We start from the raw sequence: 27,322 nt of genomic DNA, 5'->3' as shown, positions 1-27,322 counted from the left end.
GCACAAGCTCCCCTCACTGCAAGTATTGAATGCCTCCAAGTTAAATATTTATGCTTGAAAATTAACTACGGACACTGCATGGTAAGTTATCGTAACTTTGCCAACACCATTTAGATTTTGAATTTTCTGAGAAAGGGGCAGACTTCTATTCTATATTGATAGAACATCCAGCACAACAGATTCCTGGCTCATGAATAAGGCACAACAAGACTACAAGCAATAATAATTTCCTATCAACACTGGAATAAATCATGGGACAACTCTTCCCTTAAAATCACCACATATATAGTTCTCTCCATGTAAAAATACCTTGTTTCAGAGTATGTTGGAAACCCATTGCTTCCTGAGATCTTTCCTCCATATGCACTTAGACATGCAAAAGATCTAGGCACCGAGATACAAATTTCTAACATTTCCCTTTCTTTCTGTTTGAAAATGAACACAATTCAGGTATCTGGGGTGGGCTTTTTTTGGTTTGGGGGCTTCTTTTTTTTTGCAGGGGGAGGTGTTTGGGTTGTGTTGGATTTTTTTTTAATAAAAGACACGATCCTGTACTTGTAGTAAAAGCAAATTATATTCTTATTTACTGACAAATTTGGTTTTTTACAGCTTGGTCTACAATAACACAAACGATAGAACTCCTCCCCTCTCCTCCCTTTTAATTAGCAGGTGATAACAAGCTATCATCTAAGATTCCATCACTTGAGTGTTCCTTCTTTTACTTCTTTAGTTTCATCTTTCCATTCTGAAACAAAACTAAGTAAACCAACAGTCTGTTCTGCCTCCTTCACCAAGGAGGCATCTTGTCAAGTCTTGCTCAGAAGAATCTAGAAAGCCACAAGTCTGAAAATCCTCAGCAGTCAGAAAAATCCATCTAGCTTCTGATTTTCTCTTCTGTAACTACAGATTCAAGAGAACTAGACTGGGAGGTAAGGTCTCTTTTTTAGAGAGGAGGAAGAGGGAAAAAAAGCATGGTGCCTACTGAATGTTAAGCCCCAAGGCAAGCGACTAATATGAAAAGTTTGATAATCGATGTACATACCAGGAGAGACAGAGAAGCCTATAATACAACTCAGCTGGACTACAAATTCTGTTAGGAGATAAATTTATTAGGCTGGAGTGTGGGCATGGTGTTGAGAGGCCAATTTCCTTTGAAGCATTTGCATTTTTTTGTGGCTTTCAAGCTACAAGAAAACACAAAGAATTCTTTTGGGTTTCTTGAGATGTGTTTCTGGTGGCACCTAGATTAAGCTCTCAGAAGTCAAGCCAGTGAACACTTTCCTTCAACCATAGCTCACTGAAACATTCGTAACACTCAAAAATAGCAAAAGAGGACTAGTGACATAAAGATCCTTTTTACTAATAACAGTATTTGTATTCATCTCAAACAAGCCTGAGAGAACCTAATTAGCCATGTATTTGAAGGAATGGCTAGCAAGAGCTTCTATGTAGAATCATAGTTCTGCTGTGATAATGCAATCTCCCACAGAACGGAAAGCACAAAGGCATTTCTAACATCAAATGGCATATAAATTAAAAAACAAGGTTCCTCACTTGAGGCAGTTATAGATGCACATCTCACGGTATAGTGTATTAATACATCTTTTTAAAGTATTTTAGGGTACCTATCAGTACAAAACCTTTGCAGTAATGTGCATGCACGTCATGGTGAGTTTCTTGGAAGAACAACGTACTTCTTGGACAAATTCCAGGTGCAGATCCTCAAATGGAGACACCAAGAGAGAGCTTTCTTGCTTAAATGTATATTTTTGCACCATTCATCTAAATTAATGTTACCACCATTAAGGATACTGGGATCAAGCACACCTTTGGTAAAATTTCCTTAACTTCAGTAAAATTCCCCTGGAGATTAACTGTAACTCAATAGATTGGATTCTTCTGACAAACTTGTCAACTGCTTATCATTTTCTTGTTGGTGAATGATTACTCTTCACTTAGTGAGTAATCTAAATATAACTTCTTTACAGAAAAGCAGCTCTTACACGTTTAAAATAATCTTTACTGTATTAGATGGTCTCCAGATTCTTTTCCTGAGAATGCAGAGTGGGATAGAAATCAATACACAAACCTGTTAATGTGATTTGCCTCACCATACCCAAAACATTCTAAAAAAGGGATCTTGTCTAAGCTCCCTCTATAGTCAGTGCAGAGGACAATTTCTTCCATTCTTAAGACAGATGAAAGTGAAATCAGCTGCTGGAAGTGGCAATTTCTCTTCAGATTATACACAAGAAATCTAAAACATAAATTTAATTGCACATCAAATTTAAGTGGATTAAATGAGATTAAATGACTCCCACTTATGTGTGGGGAACACATGCATGCACATATGTTTGTGCACAAGGTACAGAGCAACTCTGTAGCTGCTTTTGGCCCAAAACATGTGACAAAATTTGGAAAATATGTACAAATATATGATATCTAAATAATTCAAAGCCTGCAATGTCAATGATTCTTCAACCTAGAAAAATCAATCACAATTCTTCAGCAACTCATAGTATTCTCAGTCCAGAAATAGCAGTCTGTTCCCAGTTACATCAGGTAGATGATGACTAAAAAGCACAAAGAGATCTCTACATAGGTCTGTATCTGAGTTTCAGATGATATGAATTTCAGTAAAGACAGACACACAGAGAAACCAACAAAACAAAACAACCCCCTTTAACATCCAGATCTAAATGGAGATCAGCCCTGACAAACAATACACAGTGCAAATTCTCACAGGCTGAATTTTTTTGCTTCCTCTTGCTGTTTATGGGGTCAGCGTTCAGCTACACAAATCCAGACAGCAGGCAGAGTTTGTTGGAAAGAGCTTAGCAAGTGTATAATAGGAGAGTGTCTATCTAACCTTCCTATACAAGCCAGGAGTACTCCCTGTCAGCCCTCCCTCCCAGTGGTGATACCTACATCAGGAAGCCATTAATCCACATTATCATGCAATAACTTAGGTTAAAAGGGACCTCTGAAGGCCACCTGCTCCACACCCCTCCTCCTTTTTAGCCTCCTCATTCAAAGTGGTTAAATTTCATCTACCCCTTTGGCTATGCAGCGACAGAGTTCACACCACTACTGCTGTCTCTGAGTCTGTGGGTATGGTTGCAAGGACTAATCACAACAGGCACCCAAGTAAAAGGTTCATTCAGGTATTGGGCATACAACTTAAGAGAATAGTATATACCTAATTTTAAGAGGTACCTACTACATTATCCTTTGTGAAAACTAGACATCTGTAAATTATATCGTTAGCACCCACACGAAACAGAATCACCTAAAAACTATTTGTTGCTTTTCACAAAGGCAAAACTTGGATTCTTTTAACTGCATTTACCTAATTTTAGATTATGCATGCAATATCCTAATAAATTAAAGATGCACTGTCTTCTTGAAATGCAGGCAGTTTCAAAGAAAAAGGTATTAAAAAATGTTTCAAGTGTCAAAACTGACTTTGATTTCAGACATTAATCTTAGTGTTCTAAAACCCACATTTTTCTATTATTAAAATGTCATTTTTTCCCCCTGCTGCTTGGAGTAAGATCAGCAAAATATCAGAAAAAGCAACTGTAAAGGAAAGTTTTGAGACAGAGTACACAAAAAGTTCTACCACATCTTAAGAATTAAGCAAGTAAAAATAGATAAGTTTGGGTTTTCTTCTAATTTCAGTCATCTAATGAATGTTATCTTATTTTTGAATAATTTTAGACAAAATGAAAGTACTCAAACATGAGAGCTCTTTTTAACTTGGCACCATTAAGGTGCTAGAAAGAGATCATGCAAAAAATGGCAAAATTTGAACTGAGGGAAGAAAAAAAAATATGCTGCCTCAGTCCTATCCTTCTATTTCCTTTCATCCACAGAATCTCAAGAGGATGCTCCATATCCAACATGCTCTGCAAAGAAAAGGAAGCCCTTGACCTTGTGAATCTCCATTAAAACAAACCCACATAAAATCACTAACCACATGAATATAAACCATGCTATACAACAAAGGAAAACAGTGGCTTGTTTCCATTTCAGGGTGATATTAAAATACAATTTGAAAAAAAAAAAAAAAATCTTTTTTTTTCAAACTAGACCTTTGTGATCTAGAGGCATTGCAGCACTAACAGATTTACAGTCATATGTTTATAGTATGTTTGCATAGAAGAAAATAATTTTATTGAGTTGTTTGGTATCTAAAGTAGTACATTCTATCTCTAACGTGCAGACTTTTCTCTAACATTATTTTTTATTTACCGGTATCCTCCTGGAGAATGTTCCAAGTCTGAACATTAAGCAAATGTAACATCCAGATGCAAAAACAAGCACTCTTCACTTGCTCTGCTACTTAAGAGCATTTCCAAACTAACTAAGGCACTAAATCACAAGATTGCAACTGTAGTAAAAAGAGAGAGGGAGTGGGGGGAAAGATAATAAAAGGTGGGAAAAATTAGCAAGAGAATCTTTGTAAGCACCTATATGAGAGAAAAAACAGAATCTGGCTTACATCTTAGGTTGAACACTGTAACACATAGTCCTGAAATAGTTCTTATGTCACTGGTTGTCTATACAAACATTGTTAACCAGCTTCTCTGTGACCTTTTCTGCAGTACATGCAGACAAATGTTTGAAACAGTCTTTACAGATTCTTTCTAAAAATAAAAAACCGTGCTTATATAAAAACAGGTTCATTGATTGTTACTGAATTTACACGTACCAGAGCAAAGGTGGCAAGAGCAGATGTACACCAGGTTTGTAGAGCACTTGCTTAGAAGTCAGTGGGCAATATTTATGCACTGCCATTGAATTAGTGCTCCAGCCACTGCTCCAGTTTCATCTTTCTGATAGTTTTCAGATCACACTGAAGGCGGTGAAAGCTGAGGCTTTTGTGTTCCTTTCTTGGGGCACCCTGTACTTCATAGGATCAGCATCACAAAAGAGGCAAAAAAAATCCCACAGGCCATTTTCTCTAATAGCATCCGAACACTGGTCAAGAGATTCTACATTCGTACTGCTCATCAGGAAAATAAAATAAAAAAAAAAAAACCTACACAAAACCCATAACATCCAGCCTATTTACAAGGAGTAGGCATCTCATTACCTCTGGAGCTTGGCATCAGTATTGTGCCTTCCCTGTTTGGAGGCAGAGCGTGCATGCAAGCTAGCTCCTCTTTCATGATTGAGCTGCTTTGTCCTGAGAGCCAGCTGGCTGGGTCTAAGTAATGGTCAGAGTGAACCAACACACAGACAACATGGACCTCAATATGTTTCAAACTACGTGTGAGACTAAAAGCGCAGGTAATGTGGCTGTACAGAGCATTACTACGGAACACAACATCGCAGGCCCCGATTCTAGAATCCACACCTCGAAAAGAATAATAAAATAGTTTAAAGTACTGAGAAAAAAGAGGTACAAGAAAACGCAGAGTGCAATAATATCTTACAATGAGAGACTAAAGACATCTGAATCATTTAGTGTTATATAAGGAACTGTAAAAAAAAAATTTCTCAGAATTTGTCAGCATGAGCATGCAAAAGACTTTTGACACTACATGATCCTTTCAACTAACTTGAAAAACCTTCATGAAATTAAATATATGGTAGCTGTAACTAAGCAAACTCAGATGTCTAATAATGCATACATTGCTAACAACGAGGAAGCTTAAGCAGTGGAAAACTTAACTCTGAAACGCCAGGGGTCACTTTCACTTTGTCTCCCCCAGGTCATACCTGGGTACTTTTCTAATGTCTCTGCTGATGCTCAAACAGAAAGGATTCAGAGACTGCTGGGTGAGATTCTTCAGCTTGGCAGATGTCCTCAAAAATGTTATCCACAGACAGCCCGAGGACAGTAGGAAACACAACACTATTATGATGATATTTAAAAATACATCAATTGGAAATTTCCCTGTAAAATGGTATCTTTTACAACATATTGAGGCCTGTAGTGGGATAAATGCAACATTTTCACACATAGACTGGGGATCCCTATTGTTGTCCGTATTTCAAGTTATTTGCAGCACAATGGCTTAATCAGAAAAGTAGTGTTACAAAACCAGTTATGTTATTTTGAGTAAATTACTCCCACTTAAAGCTATATATTTCCTGAAACATTCTCTTGTCTCAAGTTTTGAGTCATTGTATCATTACGAGTCACAGGCAGTAAAAGAGCATTCAAAAGCAAATGGTGAAATGATGACAGAAAGCATCATAGACAACCCTATGCAAAATTATAGAATAGCTTCCCATAGAGGCACAGCATATGTTTGTGATTTGTACAGAAAGTTTAAAGTGGAAGCCGCTGATGGGAAATACTACATTTTTTTTAAATTGTTATTATTCATCAAAAACTCCCCTTCCTTCCTATTTCCAAAATTCAATTTTCAAATTTGAATTCAAAAAGTTCAATTATTTTATAAGCACCTCACAAGAAAGAGTTTATTTCAAGAAGGGCAAGTATCACTTTGAACTGGTCTACCCCACCACAGATTACAATTTCTGTGAGCAGAATTTCTTGTTGATGCTCTTCAGGAAGCCATAATAGTCACTTCATGTATTGTAGCTGTCACAGTACAGCCTTTCTTCCAGGGCACGGCAGGTGTTCGGTCACTATATAGCTTAGGCAAAGGGCAGCATGATAGAGTCAAGGCTATAAATTCTGGGAAAAGAGGCTCTGAAGAGATAACAGGATGATACACAAAGACTTCATATCCCTGCTTGTGGCAGAGTAGAAGAAATTTCGAAAAGATACATGTTCTTTGAGATAATATAGTATTATAAAGATATAAAGAAAGTGTGTGGGCCACCCTTTAGTTACAACAATAAAAACTTGCCCTGCTGAGATGGGTTAACCTTTTCTCCTGATGTCACCAGAATGAAATACCTTTCTATTCCTCCTCTGGCTGCATCCTGGAGGGACAAGGGCTCTCCCTCTTGTTGAAGTCACAGACCCAGCACACTTTGCCTGGTACTCCAGACTCTGGCAGGCAGAAGCCTGTTTGCCAACACATCCAAAGTTGGACAAAGTTGCCAAGTTAACAAGAGTAAACTTTGCACCTCAATTTATCTTCTCTTTGGGACCTTGTTACTGTGTAAGTTTGCAGTTATTCAAAAATGGCTCTTTCAAAATTAGGCATGCTGTATTTGTTCACCCAAAAGCACAAAACATGCAAACCAAAGAGTTACTGCAGAGAACTCTCTCTACATTGCTATCACCTAACTATTAATCTTTCCTTGTAAATTTTGTACATTCCAGACAGCCTGGCTAACCACACTCACTAGCTAGGAGAAGCAGATTAAACTGATTACTGTGTGGTTTCTCTGATGCTGCATCTTCTGGCATGCTTGCCATCCCTCACTGACACTGCCTGGAAAGCCCCATCTCCTTCCTGAAGCTACCTATTTTGCATTCAGAATATTCTCCAGTCCTAAACATAGTCTTGGGAAAAATGAATTGTTTCTCACCCGAGATGGAGGCAGGGATGTCCCTCAAGAAGCAGCTTCCCTGAATTTCCAACAGGGATTTTTCCCGAGTTGTTGTTTTTCTTGTCATGCATTTCTTTAACAATCTCTTTTATTTAATGGCCTATATTCGGGTAGGAAGTATACATTTAATCTATTTTCGTTCATACAGGTCACCTGAAAGACAGGTGACTTACTAAAACCTATTGTAAGCACATAACTCCTTTCTTCACACTACACTTTTGTTGTTGACAACCAAAATTAGAAGTCAACACACATGCAGAAGGTAGAATATATTTCAGTTGTTCTAGCAATCTAAAATCTGACATTTAGTCTAACTTAGTCATCAAAGTTTTATCTATATGGACAAGGCACAGTTAAGTACCTCCAAAAAAGCAGTCCACCCCACCTGTTTTAGCTATCTATAATGTTCTGTGGCTATGGCTGCCTTCCTCGCCACTGAGTACACATGGACTCTAGATGATTAGCTCCAACTAGACAATTTAAACTACACTGAGGTAAAATGAAATCTATGCCAAATGATTAGTTTTACTATATGAAGAGTGATATCTGAAAACACAGACCATTTCTCTCTTATTTCATACTATTCTGTTTCTTTCCAGCTCTTTCATAACACAGCTAGATCCTTCCTATCACAGTCACTTATTCATTCTGGTCCACTAAGCAAATTATACTTCTGCCTATATATATACACAACTGTGTAGGCACAGTGCAACTGCAGACGTCTCTGAGACATTCTAATGGTTCCAGAGCGTAGATAATTTTTTTTCCAACTATTTGAAAACAAAAATTAAAATGCCCCATGATACACACACTGAAAGATGGCAGATAAAACCAGAAATACCTGTATATCTAGGTTGCTGTTCAAGTCCTGGTGGTGCCTACTGATTAGTATGTGTACAGTTGGGAGGAAGAGAGGCATAATTCCTCTTATTCATTAGCACGAAGTACACTGTGTGCGCACCACATACTACCACGTGCAGTCTCCAGGGAGAAACCAAACAGTCCCCTTTTCTATCAGATTCACACTTGATCATGGTAACATCTACATTCAGGAGAAGCACACTTTATCTCTGCAACTTACATCTAAGAGTGAAACCACACACACCCTGCTGATAAAGTAACTGGTTCAAAATTCATACCAAGATCTCCGCACTGACTCCTCATAAACCTGTAGACCTCTGACCAAACCTGCCTGATAATTTGTACCTAAGATATTGGTCTCTTTCCATGACCATTATATCTCCTAACTATAAAACTGCTGATCACCAGAGAAAGATTGTAAGTACAAGAAGAGAATCCTCTTTACTTATCAATATACAGCACTCACTTGCCAAAGTTAAGACTACTCAGAATACTTGGTATTAGGGCTGCAGGCAGATGACTCAGTCCTGGCCTGGGTAACTGAACAGGACATGGAAAACTACTGGATATGACATGAGAAATTACCAGACATGACAACAGAATGAGAAGCTGACAAGAGTTACAGGTAGAATTGTGAGGAATTGCCAAATTTCACACATGGTTAAGAGGGATTTGAGTCAGAGATGACCAAACTTCACAGTTAGTTGAAGGGAAGTACTGGAGTCCTGTTGGGGAGTGTTGCAAGGCCAACATTGCCCAGGTAACTGTGTCAGTAATGCCAAATAAAGTCAGGATTACTGAGCACCAGTATCAGTAACACCAAATGTGGGTATGAGTGTAGAAAAGCTGGGACCAGCAGGGAAAAAGAGTAACTAGGGGTGGATTGCTTATTCTGGAGAACACTAGAGAGAGAAGGGAGGCACAAAGGCAGACAAAAGGAGAGTCAGCAGACCTGAAAAGGGATAATGCAAATCATGGGACAACAGTTGTATGGGGATACCCATCAGGAGTCCTGCACTTGACCACCACAGATGGACAAGTACAACAAATCAACCTGTTGTTCTGGCCATACCACAAGATTCAAACCTGCTTGTGCAGTCAGGAGGACCAGGGCAGGGGTTGCTCTCCCTGGCTTGCACCCAGACAGATGTATCAAGCATCCCAGTATTGCTATGTCGGTGTCTGTTACAGGCTTGATGACATCAGTAACTACACACCATTTCATAACACTCATCTCATTAAAATTAAATGCCATATTAATTTCTTTGCCTGCACCTCCCAGAGAGTAATATCTTCACATAAGTACACACAACGAGTTAATGAATAAAAAGAAAATGAATTTTCCAAGCCTATTGACCTGGCAAGTTAGAAAGAGCAATGGAGTGTTTAACACTGGGAGATGTTCGTACTACAGGGATCATGACCATGTAAATATACAAGAACGTAGGTAGATAACTTCAGAGAAAACATTCTGCGCAGCCATTCAGAGAGACCTGGACAGGCTGGAGAGTTGGGCAGGGAGAAATTTAATGAAATATAACAAGGGCAAGTGTAGAGTCCTGCATCTGGGCAAGAACAACCCCATGTATGAGTACAAGTTGGGGGCAGACCTGTTGGAGAGCAGCGTAGGGGAAAGGGACCTGGGGGTCCTAGTGGACAGCAGGATGACCATGAGCCAGCAGTGTGCCCTTGTGGCCAAGAAGGCCAATGGCATCCTGGGGTGGATTAGAAGGGGTGTGGTTAGCAGGTCAAGAGAGGTTCTCCTCCCCCTCTACTCTGCCCTGGTGAGGCCGCATCTGGAATATTGTGTCCAGTTCTGGGCCCCTCAGTTCAAGAAGGACAGGGAACTGCTAGAGAGAGTCCAGCGCAGAGCCACGAAGATGATTAAGGGAGTGGAACATCTCCCTTATGAGGAGAGGCTGAGGGAAGTGGGTCTCTTTAGCTTGGAGAAGAGGAGACTGAGGGGTGACCTCATTAATGTTTATAAATATGTAAAGGGCAAGTGTCATGAGGATGGAGCCAGGCTCTTCTCAGTGACATCCCTTGACAGGACAAGGGGCAATGGGTGCAAGCTGGAACACAGGAGGTTCCACATAAATATGAGGAAAAACTTCTTTACGGTGAGGGTGACCGAACACTGGAACAGGCTGCCCAGAGAGGTTGTGGAGTCTCCTTGTCTGGAGACATTCAAAACCCACCTGGACACGTTCCTGTGTGATATGGTCTAGGCAATCCTGCTCCAGCAGGGCGATTGGACTAGATGATCTTTCGAGGTCCCTTCCAATCCCTAACGTTCTGTGATTCTGTGATTCTGTGATTTCTTTGCCAACCTTCCAAAAGGAAAGAAATACAGCCTTTGTGTAGGTATGACAGACTTCCTGGAATTCTACAACCTAACATAGAAATAAATTAAAATACACTCTGATCCTCTAAATATCCATACTCTAGACTTCACATTAATCTCTCAAATAGCACCTGACAATGTGTCAAATCTCTCTGTTCGGTGTTTTGTAGCTGCAGAATCAGGTTTAGATACTTTCTATTGCTGTTATTAAAACAACTAGCTATGTGAAGTAGAGGTTTAAATCCAAAATGACAAGTAGGGCTTTCCATCTTCTATAGTAATTCTATCTTTAAATAGTATTTCAACACTGACATAGGGAGACGAGTAATAAAATTCACCAAAATATTAAGTCATCTGGATGAGCTTATATCACTATCCTTTTGAAGTATCAAAACACCACTGATATGTGCTATAACAATAAATTTCCTGCCCTCTGATATATGTAGAATTGACTCCTAATAGCGTTTCCTCATTCATATTTCTCGTAAGTAATGCATCCTCTGGCCCTACAGCATGCATGCCAAAATCCAGCGTGCTTGCCAAAATCCAGCGTGCTTAGCAACATTCAGTCAAACCTAGTTCTGTATTCTAGGCACTCGTATTCTCCATGAGAAGCTACCTTAAAACACAGCTGACAAAATCTCAAAAATGCTTACCCCGAAATACAAGTAAAAAGGTGTTCTGGTGAAATAAGAGCAAAATCAAGCCAAAGCAAAATAACAGCAAAGTTCTCAACAAGAATGCTAAGTACTAGAAAAATAGAAAGAAAACTGCTGACCTGTATGTACCATAAAATACAAACAAAAATTTATTTCAATACAAGCTTTGCGTGAAGACAGCAGGATGTATGCTCTATTCAAATACCTATCTATTGGCAGAAATACTCTAAGTTGTGTAACTCACGCTGCAAATTAAAAGCACTTAAGAAGATGTCTAAGCATAACATTCCATAGGAAGTAACGGAAGTTGCATTATCAGGGTTAAAAACTTTTTGCAACGTTTTGTTGAATTATTTATGTTTTAGGAAGTGATCCTTTTTAAAGGCTTCAGGTTTGACCATGTGCTAAGACACTTTCCTGGAGATTCTGCCAAGCACCTGTAAAGCTTCATGCTCAAATTTTCTGAAGCTTGATATCTGACTTTTTTTATTTTATTTTAAAACTCTTAAGCAGTTGTTTTTAGGAACTGCCAGTAGCAAATACCTCTAGTTATTTTTTAACTGACTTCCTGGCATGCATAACAGCTTTTATAACTGCATGAGAACTAGGACACAAGTTTTCATCTCTTATGATATTTCTTAACACCCTTTGCCTTAAAGGAGATAAAAGCCTTCAAGACATGTTCATCTTATTCTTTCACTCTCTGCTTTTATTTCCGACTTTTCCTATAATGGCCAAATTGACAAGAGATATTCTCTTTATTCCAATCACCACTACGCCATTGCATTTGCTTTCAAATCCAAAATTAAAATGGAACAAAAACTCTTATGGTCATGATGTAAATCCAAAAAACAAATTAAGAATTAAGCTTCAACATAGTCCCTCATGAACTTCCCAGGAATTTGAGATTCCTCCATTTCTGATTTAAGCAATAAACTTCATTATATTTAACAAATAACAAATAACTCTCTTCAAAGAAAACCGTAGAGAAATGTGTTTCAGAGCTCAGCAGAGAGTGTGCTGCTGTGTACAGGACTACCACATCCCAAATACCTGCTAACAAACATTTCACACTCCCAGGATTTGTGCACTTGAGTCAAAGCCAGTGAGAATCTGACAGACAAAAAATATTAGAGTTACATCACTCAAGATATTCACTGATTTAAGAATTCAATTTTGACCCTGCCTGCACCAAATCTAACTGATGTCTGCAAACCTCAGGTTTTTCACTTAAAATTTTCATTTAGGTGAAAGTGATGTAAAAATTTCATATCACCCATTCCTACCTGTTGCTCCTGAATACAGTCATACAAAAGTTCCATTCAAACCACAATTAAACCTGATCACTTTCAATTTTCACTCTGTAAATGCACTTTACTTCTCTCTAAAGACACCAATTCAAATTTAAATTACAACTGAAAACACTCTGTGCATCTATACAATTTATAAATCAGCAATAATAAGCAATTTAAGTATCATATGGAAATTTCAGCACACAGGTGAAGCTTTCCTCCCTACGCATAAGTCTATTTACATAGTATTCATTAATTTATTGAGTTGTATTTCCTCTGTTTTCTTAATGGCACTTGGGCTTATCTGACTTTGATAACTTTGCTGTCAATATGTTAAATTCATCCCAAGGAAATCACACCCCTTGATACTTAACTAAATCCAAATTTCTAATATTTACGTATAGGGTCTGCATGGAAAACATTCTTTTGTGAGCCATATGAAAGCTACAAGATAGAAAACACAACAAAGTTTGGCATTGCATAGCAGTCAACTTTCAGCTTCCTGATGTTTGTCAATCTGTATCAGACTTAAACATAAATTCAACATAAATACACTATGCAGTGTGTTTAAGTGCAATAATTCATTTTTTCCACTATCTCCAACAAACATCAATTTTAATTCCTGAATTCACCTGGATTCCATTGCTTCTCACACAGTTCATTGTAGTGTTTCTGTATCTAAAATTTATGAACTGTACTACTAACAGCTATATCATACAAGTTTCAATTTCAGGATTATTTTTGTCAATAATGCATGAAGCAGACTATAGATGCTACCTAACAGAGTTGGACTGACTTGCAAGCAAAGAGACGCATGTACACTTTTTTGTATATTTAAAAGATTATTTCATCTGTCAAAAAGTGTTAGAGGAACATCTGATATATCAAAAATACATACTAAATTTTAAAAATTGAGGAATCTTAAGAAGTCTTACATCTAGCTAGCCATATTGAGGAATGGTAGTCTTTTATTCTCCTTTGGAATAAAGAATCTGAAATCTGATCAGTAACATGAATTTGTTCTTACAATGCCTTTAGGAAGAAATGTTGAGTTAATTACTCAATTAGAGCCTATTTACTTTGTAATTATAATGTCATGTTCAGTCATATTTAATTGTTTTTTCCAAAATACCCAAAGGCAACCATCCACATCATGGGCTGCAAACCTGAAAAATTTAAGATAAATAACAATACCATCCAGAGAAGCATATTTTAAACATATGACAAAGGTTAGATGGCTGTCAGACAATATTTTCCTCAAAACAATTAACTCTTAAGATTTATATACAAGATGCAAAGAGAGTTCCCATGGGATTAGCCAGATTTTTTGGTCTCATTTCTGGGTCTGGTTTGAAAACCATTAAGTCTCCAGTCACCCTTAGGAATTCTTTTATCAAAGACAAAAGATTAAAATAAAGAAAGAAAATATTCCTTCCTTCTTATCTCTGCTAAGTTTGTTGGTGTCCAGCTCAGGAGGCTGATGAACCTCATGGATTTCTTTTAGCTCCTTACAGATGCCAGATTAAATAACTTCCTGCCCCCACCCCAGGCAAGAGTAACTGGTACTCTGATAACTCCTCCCAGCTGTTCAAGGAGATTCAACTTGCTAGTCTCTTTTCATGGACTCAGAATGTTTTGCCTGCTGAGACAGCCACTGAGATTTAGAATTTAATATCTGGGACTAAAAAAAACACACACACACAGAGAAAAAAGGAAAATTGCAGAAGTCCTCTACAAATACATAGTCTTAGTGTTTGTATATAAGCTTTTAACATCCCATAGAACATCCACTAACAATTATCTCAATTTTCTTTAGTCAGTAGGGAAAAAGGAATCTAAATCAAAGTTAGTACCCCAGTCCTGTTTGGATTCAAGCCCCATAGTCATCACTTTGATGGTGATTTTATGTGATATATATATCCCAACAGTAAATAATTAGATTCAGCTAAATGTTTGTAAATTATAGCAGGATTCATCTATTGACCTGATATGTTAACATGTATTGGAACACTAAAGTGAACTACTCATAAATTTCTGCTACCTCATCACTATACATGCAGGCCTGTATCTCCAGTCACAATTCTGCACAGAAGCTATTTTAGCACAGTGCAGGAAAACAACCCACTCACAAACTCGGTGCGTCTATCAGAGCAATTGAGACGCCAGGGTTGCCTCCCCTCACCGATAAACTGTGATAAGATTTCCAAGAAACCAACCAAAATACTCTGAAACTGGTGCAAGGCATTGAGGCAACAGTTCCTCCATCTCAAAGTTTCAACAAATGGCCACTATGTCTGATTAAACAAGGAAATGTGGTTGCAGTTTAGCTATTGGCTGACATATGGAAATTACCTCTCCATCTTAAAATATATAGATTTAAACATACAGAGTACATACTAGGAAAAATGTGTTGGTTTTTTTGTTTTGTTGGTTTTTACCATGAGGATAGTTAAATACTGCATCAGGCTGCGCAGTGAGTTTGTGGAAGCTCTATCCTCAGAGACATTCAAGATTTGACTGGATGTGGCCCTGAGCAACCTCATCTAATTAGACCTGCTTTGAGCAGGATGTTGAACTACCTGGCCTCTGCAGGTCCCTTCCATCCGACATTATGATTTTATTTAATCTTTACTCCTTAGAAATGCAATTATTTGCAGTGAAACGTGTACCCATGTCTCAAACCTATCCTTTCTGGCAAAGATGCCTGGGAAGGAGACATACAGAGCAGACCAGCTTCAAAGCCATTATCAGTGGGTTCCCCTTAATCCAAGTTCCTCTTGAGGACAAACCATGCTAATAATATCTCAGCTGTAGATCACAATAATTCACCTTGGTATCTGGACAACTGCCAATATGACAAAATAAAGACAAAATGTGATTCCATCAAATTTTCTGTCATCTTCTATGATACATATATTAATCTTTTCTCCTTTTTTTTTTCCCCCACCCCCCATGGACTGTCAAATTCAACTATCCAAACCATACAATCTATTAATGTTATATTTAGGTTACTGGGAGAAATTCAGCAAGGCCTTCCATTCCTGAGATCTCTATACACAATACAGAGACACTTGCGATTCTTCTAGTTGAAAGAGAGCTACCATGAATCCCTCTCAAGTTCTTAATGAAGCTTATATTACTCTCATTGTTATGCCCCATCCACGGAAACTGATGAAAAACATTTAAAAATCTGTTTTGGACAAAGATTTATACATACGCTATTGACTAGGCCCTGATTTATTCCACTACAACCTTGCAATAGCAACAGATGCCCTTGAGATCATACAACTTCATCACTGTATTTCAGAGCTCCCAGCAGGACCACTCTACCACCTAAAACTACACCTGCTCTCTGGCAGAAGCACTGTAAGCCCATCACCAAGCCCTCTGTTCTCTGCACAGAAGACTGACTGTGACTTTCTCTCCCGTAAGAAAAAAAGGGAAGGATGAGGAAAAAAAAAAATCCACGGGTAACTTAAATGCACAATTATTCTTTTATTCCAAGAAAGTAAAAATTATCTAAAAATGGTAAATATTATTTTTTTAAAAAAAACTTCTATCAGTGAAAGTTACCAGGAAAAAAAAAAAACAAATGCAAAAAAGCCAGTTTTATGTTAGGTAATAAATTATGTCAAAAGGAAAATTATTCAGTGGTAACCAATAAGTCTGAATGCTTAATATTGTCTTATTTTCTTAAAATTAATGATGCTGAAATCCAGTAATAAATATTTTAATTAATAAACTTTTTCTCAAATTCATCTCATCCCCACTATCTGAATAAAAAACACAGTGTTTCAGATAAATGATTGACTGAAAAAATACACTGGGTTTGTCTACAGTTTTTTTTTAAAAAAAAAAGATAGGCAATTGAACCATTTAATAACATTATGTTTTGTAAAACATATATCTGCCATTGGTAAAAGCTTTCTTTAGTGTTGATCTGATTTGTTGTTTTCAGTAATTTAAGAGAGACTTTTACTGCACAGTCACATCTGTTATGTTGGTTGACAGACAATAAATTTAGAGAACACATTTGCTCAGAAGAGATCATACACTGCTGTTCCTGAACTTCAGTGAGCCTGTTCCTTGAATTAATCCCCAGAAAGGGTTAAACAAGACAGTTCCTAACAAGTCAAAGGGCCATGATGACAATTTGCACGCACACACACCCACAAAAAGTAAACTTAAGAGTGATTGCCATCCAATCCTATTTTAAGCACGGATGCAGACCCATTTTCCACAAAATTGAAAGAAAGCAAGCCAAACCTAAGCATACATGGTAATATTGCAGTCATATGACATGTTCTCTAAACTAAAATGTTTTGAGGAAACAAAACAAAAAGATGAAGACAAGTAATTCAAAGTAAATATCTCAGTAAGATAAATTAATTCCACATGGCAAGGGTGCGTCACACCTTCTGCACTGAATTACACAGATGTAACCCCAAAACATATTTGATTGCAGAGCAGAGGTGCAACTAAGAGTGGGTTCGTAAGGGTGTCTTGGTTGCAGAGAGCATGCCAGCTAGATCTTCAAAAGTGTTTGTGATGGCAGAAACTCACAAAATTCATGAAGAACCTGTCAGCAGAACACTGATGGTGACCTAATCTAAATTGGTCTCTATGACTGAAGATGATTTCAAAGAAAATCTTTCAAAAGTATATACTTAAAATTCCACGCCTTTAGCAGGTTACTTAAATACTCCTTTTAAGGACAGAAAATGGTTGAAAGCACTTAAATGCTTTTCTGAAGACCCTACTGGCAACTTTCACAAGTAAATGCAGTGCCCTGTATTATGGACAATGTTTAAGTCCTGTTATTTAACATTACTGTAGATATGTTTACATTACACTGCTATTTCATATTATGTTGAATTAAAAACAACACTTACTGAATGTTCCAAGTACTTTGAGGTAGAAGATCATACTTTATAAATATAAGCATTTATTGTTAAATCAGTGGGGGTTGGAATTTTAGTTCTGCATTTTAAAAGTGATTCAGATTTTCCCCCCAAAATCCTGAAGATAAGCCTTTTCAAACAACTTAGCAGTATTCTTTATGCCCCACAACTAATGCCTATTCTGACAAACCTTTACAGCAAAACAAGAGCACAAAACCAAATACTCAAAAATGAAGACTCAGTTTGCTAATCTGATCACTTTGTCACCACAGAAAAAGAAGTTTCTCCTACACATAAAAGTATTGCCCCAAAAATCACAGGAAATAAAATTGTCATTCTGAAAATAGAGCAGAAAATTAAAGCAAACATGCAATAAATTCTAGTCCATATCTCCAATGGTTTTGTCTTGTAGCACAGCATGAGACAGATTTCAACCCTTCAACTGAAATCAGCTGTGAAGTTTACACAATCATCTGTGTATTTATACCTGCAAAGTTAAAGGGAATATTTGTGGGTTTGACCCTCACTTCAGGTCAGAAAATGCATTAGGGACTATGCTTGTGACTTGACCCTCTCACTAACAATAGGCTTCTGAGAAATAAAGGGAATACTAATTAGTTCCTAATGTAATAGATACAAAAGATACAAGGACTATGAAAAGAGTGTCTTACAGGGAAAGATTTCAAGAACAGAATATGTGCAGGTTAGGAAAGGAGGTTGCAACAAGACCTAATTATGGTTTGACAAATACCTGAGAGGGTTCTTTTTTACAAGCAGCAGGTAGAAATCTGTGCAAAATACGCAATAAGGACAAAGCCCAAAGGCATTATTTGAAATTGAAGGAAGGGTAGTTCAGACATGGTATCAGAAATGGCTTTTCACTCAGAGGATCATTACTAGATGGAATAAATGACCTACCAGGGGCTCTGCAATCCTAATGAATTTTATTCCGGGATAGATATGTATCTATTAGTGCTACATCTGGCCTTTCCTCCTGAAAAGCAGGGGATGGATGAAGCAGGCCTAGAAGTGTCTTCTGCCAAGCCCCTCTGGAGCTCCGCCACGACTCCTGGCTCCGCAGCCCTGTAGTGCCACCTTCTGGGAGAGGCAGCCCCCGGGACCCCCCCTCCCCATCTAGTCACTGGAACTGAAAAACACAGCAAAACTACTGGGTTTGTCTCATTTTCTGGCTGGTCACCAAATCTCACCAGGAAAGATCCCACCGAACACCAGATTCACAAGCAGCAAAATTTAGCTGGATGGTTAATCTATGCTTGAGATTGAAACTTGCAACACCAGAGTCCAGGTTGACTCATCCTGGTCCCTCCCTTGAGGGGGCTGTAAAACCTGGGTTTGCAAACTGATTTTCCATTTTATATTATGAGAGCAAGTTTTCAAAATATTATGAGGGAATGCATTAAAGATGCCCATCTAGGATTCCACCCGGTCCCACGTGTGCATTAAATGTGATGTAGTTAGTTTTGAAAGCTTTTTCTGGTGCTTGTTGGGTGGGTTTTTAAAATTTTCTAGATAAACACATGCTCTATGGTAATAATGAATAATTAATTGTTATAAAAATACATTCCACTGTGTAGCAAAAATAAACATTGAAAAGTGTCTCAGCATCAACAAATAATACTATCAGCTCCTCTTTGTGCAATAGGAGACTGCAAAGAAAACAGTAGACATATTTTAACATCCAAAAAAAAAAAGAGGAAATTCTTACTTTATGGTGAAAGATTTTCAGCATATAAAGACACATTCAAAAGCGTAAAACAAGTATACTACAAAACCTACCCAATTTAGCAGTTAAGAAGTCAACAAAGCACTTTCAAATACAATTTCTCTTCCCCGCAGTCCTCACAATCTAACTAATGGCCTCTAACGTGCTTGATTTTATTTTACATAAACCACTATTATGCCAGCTCCCCTGCTGCCCAGGCTCCCGAGCTTAAGGCTGCTTGGGTAGGCTGATAAGGGGCTGAGAACAGACATGTGCAGAAAGCAACTGCCAGCAAAGGCCTAGTCGTGTCACTCACATTTCAAGAACAGACATAAAAATTTGTCTTGCATCAGTAGTACCTGGAACATTCACCTTGCTGCCAGTAACTGAGAAGGATACAAGAGTAAAGACTTATCCAACCCAGTCTTCCCTCTTATAAGCAATAAGCAGACCAGGATCACAGGCCTAGCTTTGCCTCCTACTTGTCTTTTTTTATCTCTACCTTGCAACTGGGAATCTGTGGTTGCTTTAATTACTCCATTCTACATTGTGATTGGTTTGCTCCCATCTCCTGGCCACCAGGTTTTCTTGACTACTGATCAATTTAACCTTTCAGGTGCTGTTTGCACAAAATAAAAATAGATTGTAAATAAAAGGCAGCCCAAGCACTATCAAGGAACAGAACTTTCTTCCACCTGGCTGATTTTCTGTTTGCTTTAGAAGTTGCTCTTTCACCTGGGAGTAATGACAATTCACGTCAAGAGACAGATGCAAAACTGTTCCTCCAATTATATAATCACTGCAGCTGATAAGGAGGGAGCTGGATTTGGGTTGCCATAGTGTTGGCATATTGCTATGGAGGCTGAGCTCTTCGACCACTTTATCAGCTCTGGTCCAGGAAGAGTAGCCCAATTACGCCTGCTGAATGCCTGTGCTACGGACTCGCTCCTACTTGGAAGGAGCACCCTGGATCAGGGGCTGCCTCCTTTCCCCTCCCACCTCATTTTGATAGAGCTGCTAGGGGCGTGGGTGCTGGGGCAATTTTTACTGTTTCATCTGTATTTAATCAGGAGAGCGGTGTTATTTCTGAAACCCACCACCCCTCCACCACCAAGGGCTACCATAGCACTAATACATCTCCCTAGCTACACTCTCAGATGCCCTTGTGGGGGGCTTAGGAGTAGGGGGCACCTGAGGAGCTCACCAGGGCTGGAGGCCCTCAGTAGGCCGCTGCCCCCACCCCTCCCAGGAACCCTCACACCCAGACCAGGTGTTCAATCACAGCAGGCAAGGGCATGTTTGCGGGCAGGCAAGTTGGCCCCGGTTGAGGGGTACCAGAGGGAGAGGCTGCCCTGCGGGGCGAGGGGGCAGATGAGGAAGGCAGTTGGCCGCGCCTGGGGGTTTCTGCTGGGGAGAGAGGGGCAGCCCGGCGCCCCGCTCCCGCTAGAGCCCTGCTCTTCTCTCGCCGAGGGGAGGAAATGGTTCTTTCTGCTCTGCAATACCGACGCGTGTGTGCAGCCAGGGCTGGCCGGGAAGGGAGGGGAGGGGGTGACAACATGCAGGTAACAGTATAAAAATAACTTCAGGAACGGGAGATCGGGGTTGGGCGGGGGAGGTGGGGGGAAAGGCTTCTGGAGTTTGGACAAAGTTTTACTACAGGGAATAGCTGGGGACGTTTGCTAACGCCGAGGAGCAGTGGCACGGGTTGGTATCCATGATGCGGGCGATCCTGAGAGGAGCTCGGCGAGAAATCACTGCCTCAAGTAAAACCCAACTTTAATACAGGCACTCCCCAGTGTCCCTCATTCTCGCAGTATGTGCGTGTGTATGGTGTGTATGTGTGTAAATAGATAATTCCCCCTTCCCCTCCCCTTTCATGTGAGAGATTAGAAACCGCGTAAGAGAAGGGAACGGCTCCTCTCCCGGTGCCTTAGGAAGCCGTACCCAGATGGGGGTTAGGAGGACTGGGACGACGTTATAATTGCGAAAGATCCCCAAATCCCGGCCGCACTGCGAGTTAATCTTCCTCTGACACAGACGAGCGTGCTGCTCCGCGGCTTCACTTAGCCCCCGGCCACACCGCGCAGCCCCTTCGCCGGGCACCCCTCCTCGCCCCTCGCTTGAGAAAGCGATGACGGCGACTTTATACCAACTTTTCTCTGCCTGGGGTTTCCTATGAAACACCCGTTAGCCCGAGGGGCTGCGGGGGTCTCCCTGCAGCACACCCGGCTGAGAGGAGCTGTGTGATCCGAATGGAAACGGGTGTCAAAGGCTGTCCTCTGCCCCGGCCGCTCCGCCTGCCGCCGGCTGTGGCAGCGGCGGCAGCGGCTGAACTGAACCGAGAGATCACGGACAAAGGCTAGGGGAGACAACGGTTGCTAGATCCTCGGAGGTAAATCTCAGGCTTACCTTGATGGTTTTCTTCTGGAATGTACATCCTCTTGTTTTCATTGACCATTTAAAACGAGTCCAGATTAATCCCTCCGAAAATCGGCTTGGTAAAATTCAAAGAAGAATGGAGCTGCAGAATTTCCCCTTTTATTATTACCTGATTCCCATTATTGCATCAAACACCAAAAACTGATCCTTTCCACTACTGCCTCCTTTAGTGAAATTGCAATGCATCCTCAGTACATCCGGGCCCCTTCCAAGAATTTAGCACAGCACCTCTGGCTGTTAAACCATAAAAAAGAACAGGAAGGGGGGAAACGGGAGAGAGGAGGGGGGTGGGAAAAAAAAAAAGGAAAAAGCAAAAGCATCCAGGACAAACCTCTGAGGGTTAAATGTCTTTTTAAAATCCACCAACTACAAGAGTAAGAAAAGGAGGAAGGAAAAAAAAAAGAGAGAGATGTTCAAACGCTGCTGCTCCTCCTCTTCAAAGCCATTCTGAGCGCGTTGTGTTGGCAGGGAGCTGTTTCTGCAGAGGAAGAGAGCACAGTCCCAGCCCCTTACTCCCTCCCCTCCCTCAGCGCGCTCGCTCCCCGCTCTCTCCCTCTCTCCGACAGACAGACACACTGAACGCTTCCAGATGTTCCAGCTGCGGCGGCTGCACGCAGCCCCCCGCGCACGGCGTTAGGAGCCGCCGGACTTGATCTGAAAGTTGAACGCGCTGCCTGCCTTCACTGCGCCTGCTGAAGTCTTTCTACAGACATGACGTCAAGGAGGCGAGCTGGAGCCGGCTGCCTGGAGAAGTGGGGGGACAGGCGAGGGGAGCGGCGGCGGGGCCGGGCCGGGGGGCAGCAGGACGGCGGGGCGGCAGGACGATGGCACAGCGCTACGGCGCCGCGCTCGCCGGCCCCCCGCTCCCAGCACCCCGCGGCAGCCGGCGCCGCCGTCCCTCCGGCCCCGCTTCGATCCGGTTTCTCAATATTGTGGGCTCTGCCCTGCGGTTCCGCTACGGAATGCGAGTGTGAACTGCATTTCAAGGAGGACAATATCGTTTGCTGAAGCGTGACAGGCGGCATCGTGTGCGAGCGCTTAACGAAAGGGCAGAACGGGCTGCGGTTGTGTTCGCTCCGCGCCGAGCAGGCGAATACGGGAACGGCAGGCAGCGGAAGGGAAAGAGATACCCAGGGATAAGTTGCACAGACGAGAGGATGCACAGATGTTTAAACAGATTAATCAAGCTAGGATTTGCAAAATCCTTGGTGGAAACACCAACGTGCTCCGCTGGTATCCCACTGCTTGCCTTAATTATGCCTGTCACTTGGCCCTCTAACAATTCGAAGCCTCCACAGAGAGCAAAAATGACTTCTTTAAAACGAAATGTGAACTGAATGCAGTATGTGTTTAATGTATCTGGACTCTCCGAGCTGCCATGTTGAACAAGAGATGCAGAGTTCAAAAATACCCCTCAGGAACCACTGCAGAAACTGCCACAACCTGAGAAACAACCGCTCTGGCTTACACGGGGGTGAATGTCCAGAACACCATGCCCTACGTGCAGACCCGTGGCTGTAAATTCTCATGATAACAGAGTATCCATTTAACATCACATGCATGCAATACTATTTGTGGAGCTTAAAACACAGTGATTCTTTCTTTTTTAAATGCTTTTCCATTTCAACCAGAAAAAGAGTATTTTAAAAGTTGATAATAACCCTATAAAGGAATTACCTTCGAACGAACTTAGTGCCATCCCTACAAATGGATTTCAGTGGGATGTATCAAGTATATGTCTCTTTTTGAGGCTTTCCCCCCACCACTTTAAATGAGCTGTCTCTCAGATGGAACTCAAAATATAATAGAAAACACCACCACCTAACAGATTTAGGCAAAGAAACAAGAAAGCAACACATCCCCTCGGAACTACAAGAAAAGCTGGAACAGATATAAAGCACTTACCGAAAACTGGATGCAGCCAAAGCACTTCCTAAAAAAAGGTCATTTTGGTTTCTAATAACCACTGATCACCACAACTTCTGCGTTAGATGCTATTCAAAGGGTAATTCACCAACAACATATTGACAGCATGTAGAGACGCAGCTTTATTTCTGACTCAGGAAGAAGAGTTCCTCTGAGCAATTAAAATCCTCTGTCCTCTATTGCCTAGTTTTTCTCTAATAATGTCACATGCGCTTACCCCATTTAACTTACCAGATCAAGCAAGATCACAGCTGGAGGTGGAATGGCAATATATTAGCTTCCATTTTCAATTTGAGTTGACTTTTTCTTAAAAAAAAAGTCCTCCCTTCACCATCATAAGAATGACTGAACAGCAAATCCTTCACTACCTACATTTGTTGTGTAAATATACATTTTATTTTTCTCCTGGTGACCACAAATCCTTGCCATCTTGGATTGTGCTAACTCCATTTTTTCCAGCCATGAGTCAGCCAAGAGTTGCATGATTCACCCTTCCATGGACGTAATCTCTGGGGAAGAAATTCAGTGCATGCTGATCACTCTTGTACAGAAATCAAACACCAGTGGTGCACCTGTAAATATTGCTTTTGCCCTTCTTGGGTCACATTGCCAGCTAGCTAAGGATTTATATACGGTACTGGTTAAACAGTTAACATCCACATAGCCTTGCCTTATGCCAGCTCACATACGTGTTCAGCCACATACACAAGCTGTCCCTGCCACCTACAAATCTTTTTCTCCGTTTTTTATCCCTCTCTCTGTGCCAAGCTCTCACAGTGGGACACAAGTTGGGCCAATTACCAAAAATCAAATACATAAGAAAAATAGAATAAGAAACAAGAATATTAGCTGGCATTAATTTCTTCAGCAGAAATAAAATTCTACTATAACTTGAGGTTTCCTTACTCAGCAATTGTGATGCAAATAATTTCCTATACAGAGAAGGGGAAAGAAACTGATTGTAGGATTAAGACAGAAAGATCCTGCTAATGAAGGAGAATCAGGTGACATAAGAGTGAACATCACGCCTTCCCCTAAAGCATTTGTTTTGTCAAAGTACGCTAAGAAGATGTAGTTCATGAAAACAGGTTTGATAAAGAGGTGGCATTTGAAGTAAAGGTGCTTGTAAGGTTTTTTTCTTAATAATGCAATTACAGAAATTCACATTTAATAATAATTCTTGCAGGAAAGAACCCAAGGTGTTCCCTTCCACAGAAACCAGGAAAATTCAATTGGCCTAAAATTTATTTCTTTCCATTCTTTACACTTTCTTTCCATTTTTCATAGAAGTAATGCAGAAGGGATTTTATTAGGGATTCCAGAGCAGCAGCTTGGAGACTTCAGGAAGGACAACAGCCCTTCCCTTCACGGCCTCTGAACCCTGAGCTCTACATTCGGGTATGTTCTGGACCAGGACTTTAAAGGTAAAGCATACAGCCTAAGCAAATTAGAAGGCTTTCTATTAATTTTGAATGCCAGATGCTCTGAAAAGCTTTAAGGCCTTCTGAAGGGGGAGCACGCTCAGCCACCTTCAGAGTTAAATCCCCACATACGCAGCCCAAAGATGAGTATACAAGTGAGAGAAAGATCTTAAAAGAATTATTCTTTCAATACAAAAACAATTAGAAAGTTCTTAGTCCCTGCCTGATATGGCAGCCAGCAGATTTAGAGGTAGGATGGACAGCGTAATGACCAGACACAAGGGTATCTCTCACGAAGCTGAATCCATGCTTGTAGACTTCCTCTAAGCAGATGACTACAGATTGGACAAATGATCCAATGTATGTTCAGCCTTAGGCCAGCTCTGAAGTGGAAATACTAGTTTTCTACCCCACAGGAATGCTACGAGGAGAGAAATTGTTCTGCAATTGATCTGAGAACAATAGTAATGAGGGCCATATAAAGCACCAAGACAGAGATTTCTGAGAAACAGCTATTTAAAGTTACGAAGTGTCAAAGATGATTTGTAGGGTGCATAATGTGAACATGCAACAGTCCATTCTGCACGTCAAGATTTTTTTTTGTTCTGTGTACAATGTAGTACTCCTTTCCTCTTACCCAGCCATATATAGAGTACACTGGGCATAACAGCTTCTTCAAAATCCAGTATCAGAACCCGTATCCATCTTCAGAATGGAAATCGCCTGAATAGGTTGCGCAGGAGAACGTCTCCTTAATTCAAAAAGGAAGAGTTACTGTCATGCTATATTTAAAGATGGGGCTAGAAAGCAATGGGGTGAAAACAGATGAGCGAATACAATAGTTCTGCATTGAACTATTTTTATAACTTACAAAATTATTTGAAAGGCTCTTTTAAGCAGTCTCAGTAATTTTTAAATGATCTAGGGTTTTCATTGGGCCTACTGCATAAGTTATCTAGCTATCTAATTGCAGTAGATTATGTTCACACTATTTTGTCAGTAATGCCTTTTACTATAAAATAAGAAGGTAAATTATTCAAAAGTGGAAAAGAAATGTATTTATCCCCAGAAATAGTATTAAGGCTCACAATAGAAATGTGATTCTTTCCAGGGCCAGCTCAGAGGAACAGTGCCAGAGCTCTTTATTACTTTGCTGAAAGGTGTTTTTTCCCCGCAGATTTAAGGTTTTGCACCTCCGCCAACAGAGAAGGCTTCCCATAAGAATCAGCACTTTCTTGCACTGAAAACTATGGGGTTTTTTTGTCACTGATTTAAATAAATGAGATCTAAACACAGTGCAATCTCTGTATGAAGACTTTGACCTTCCTTTTTTCAAAGGCTAACGTGTCGAAAATTCTGGTTTCTGTCTAGTGTCTGTTTCCTTCAGAGCATTCAAATCTAAAGCAATAGCCTGATTAGTCCTGAGTACATTAAAAGAATCATCATGCATGAATAACATAATATTCTTAGCAACTTCTGTCATTTCTGACAATACTGCATTGTTGGTCCCTACACAGTATAATAGAAATGTTGGGTATTTGCTGGTGTTGCATTGCTATGACATTTTTTTTAAATCAAATTTTGATGATGATAGCAAATCTATGAGTATGGATTTCTAAAAATGTTCTTTATTTGAATTTTTTTTAATGGTTTCTTAAATTTAATTGGAATGAAAGCAATTGATTGCCCTATCTAAAGCCATTCAAAGTGCGATCAGAAAACTGCAGACCTTCCAAAACTATCAACTAGCTAGAACACAGAAGACTCTCAAGAAAAAAGAAATCTGGGATCAAGAGAAAAAGAATGTTGATGATAAGGATTTCTAGGTGATTTCATTTCTTAAAATCTGGAACAGTGCCATATGTACAGGAACTTTTGAAACGTTATACAGTCAGAAAGACTGATTTTCAAAGTCAGCTTGGAAACCTTAGCCGTATTTTTCACATTGAAATTAATATGAGTGTTTACTTGGCTTTGAAGTTTCAGCCATTAGCTTTTACATTTACATTCAAATGTCAACAAGCAACTACAAAAAAGTTAGAAGGAAAATTACAAGATTTGTCCGGATATTTGCATGGTCTACTAAAGCATATTAAGGCCTAGTATTGGTAAACAATAGAGAACTAGGGGGAAAAAAAAAAGAGAGATCTAAGGGAAGAAAATGAAAAAATGAAATAATTGACAACTGGGTAGGAAAGTGGCTAGTAATTAGAATAAACTGTCATTAGACAGAGAAGTAAGTAGATGAAATTGATAGCCTTTAAGTAAGTTTTC

General features: G+C 39.9%; 1 protein-coding gene across 1 annotated transcript in view; it reads right to left on the bottom strand.

Moving 5' to 3' along the window:
* Positions 1-21,750, bottom strand: part of CACNA1C (calcium voltage-gated channel subunit alpha1 C) — a 447,783-nt gene extending 426,033 nt beyond the window's left edge. The window contains 1 exon segment of the mRNA XM_068400796.1: positions 21,672-21,750. Coding sequence (XP_068256897.1) covers positions 21,672-21,720 — 49 coding nt within the window. The 5' untranslated portion in view covers positions 21,721-21,750.
* Positions 21,751-27,322: the final 5,572 nt, after the last annotated feature.

The sequence above is a fragment of the Nyctibius grandis genome, chromosome 5 (assembly GCF_013368605.1).
Source record: "Nyctibius grandis isolate bNycGra1 chromosome 5, bNycGra1.pri, whole genome shotgun sequence".
Classification (NCBI taxonomy): domain Eukaryota; kingdom Metazoa; phylum Chordata; class Aves; order Nyctibiiformes; family Nyctibiidae; genus Nyctibius; species Nyctibius grandis.
Note: the sequence above shows the minus strand (reverse complement) of the source record. Positions and strands in the feature narration are given on the sequence as shown.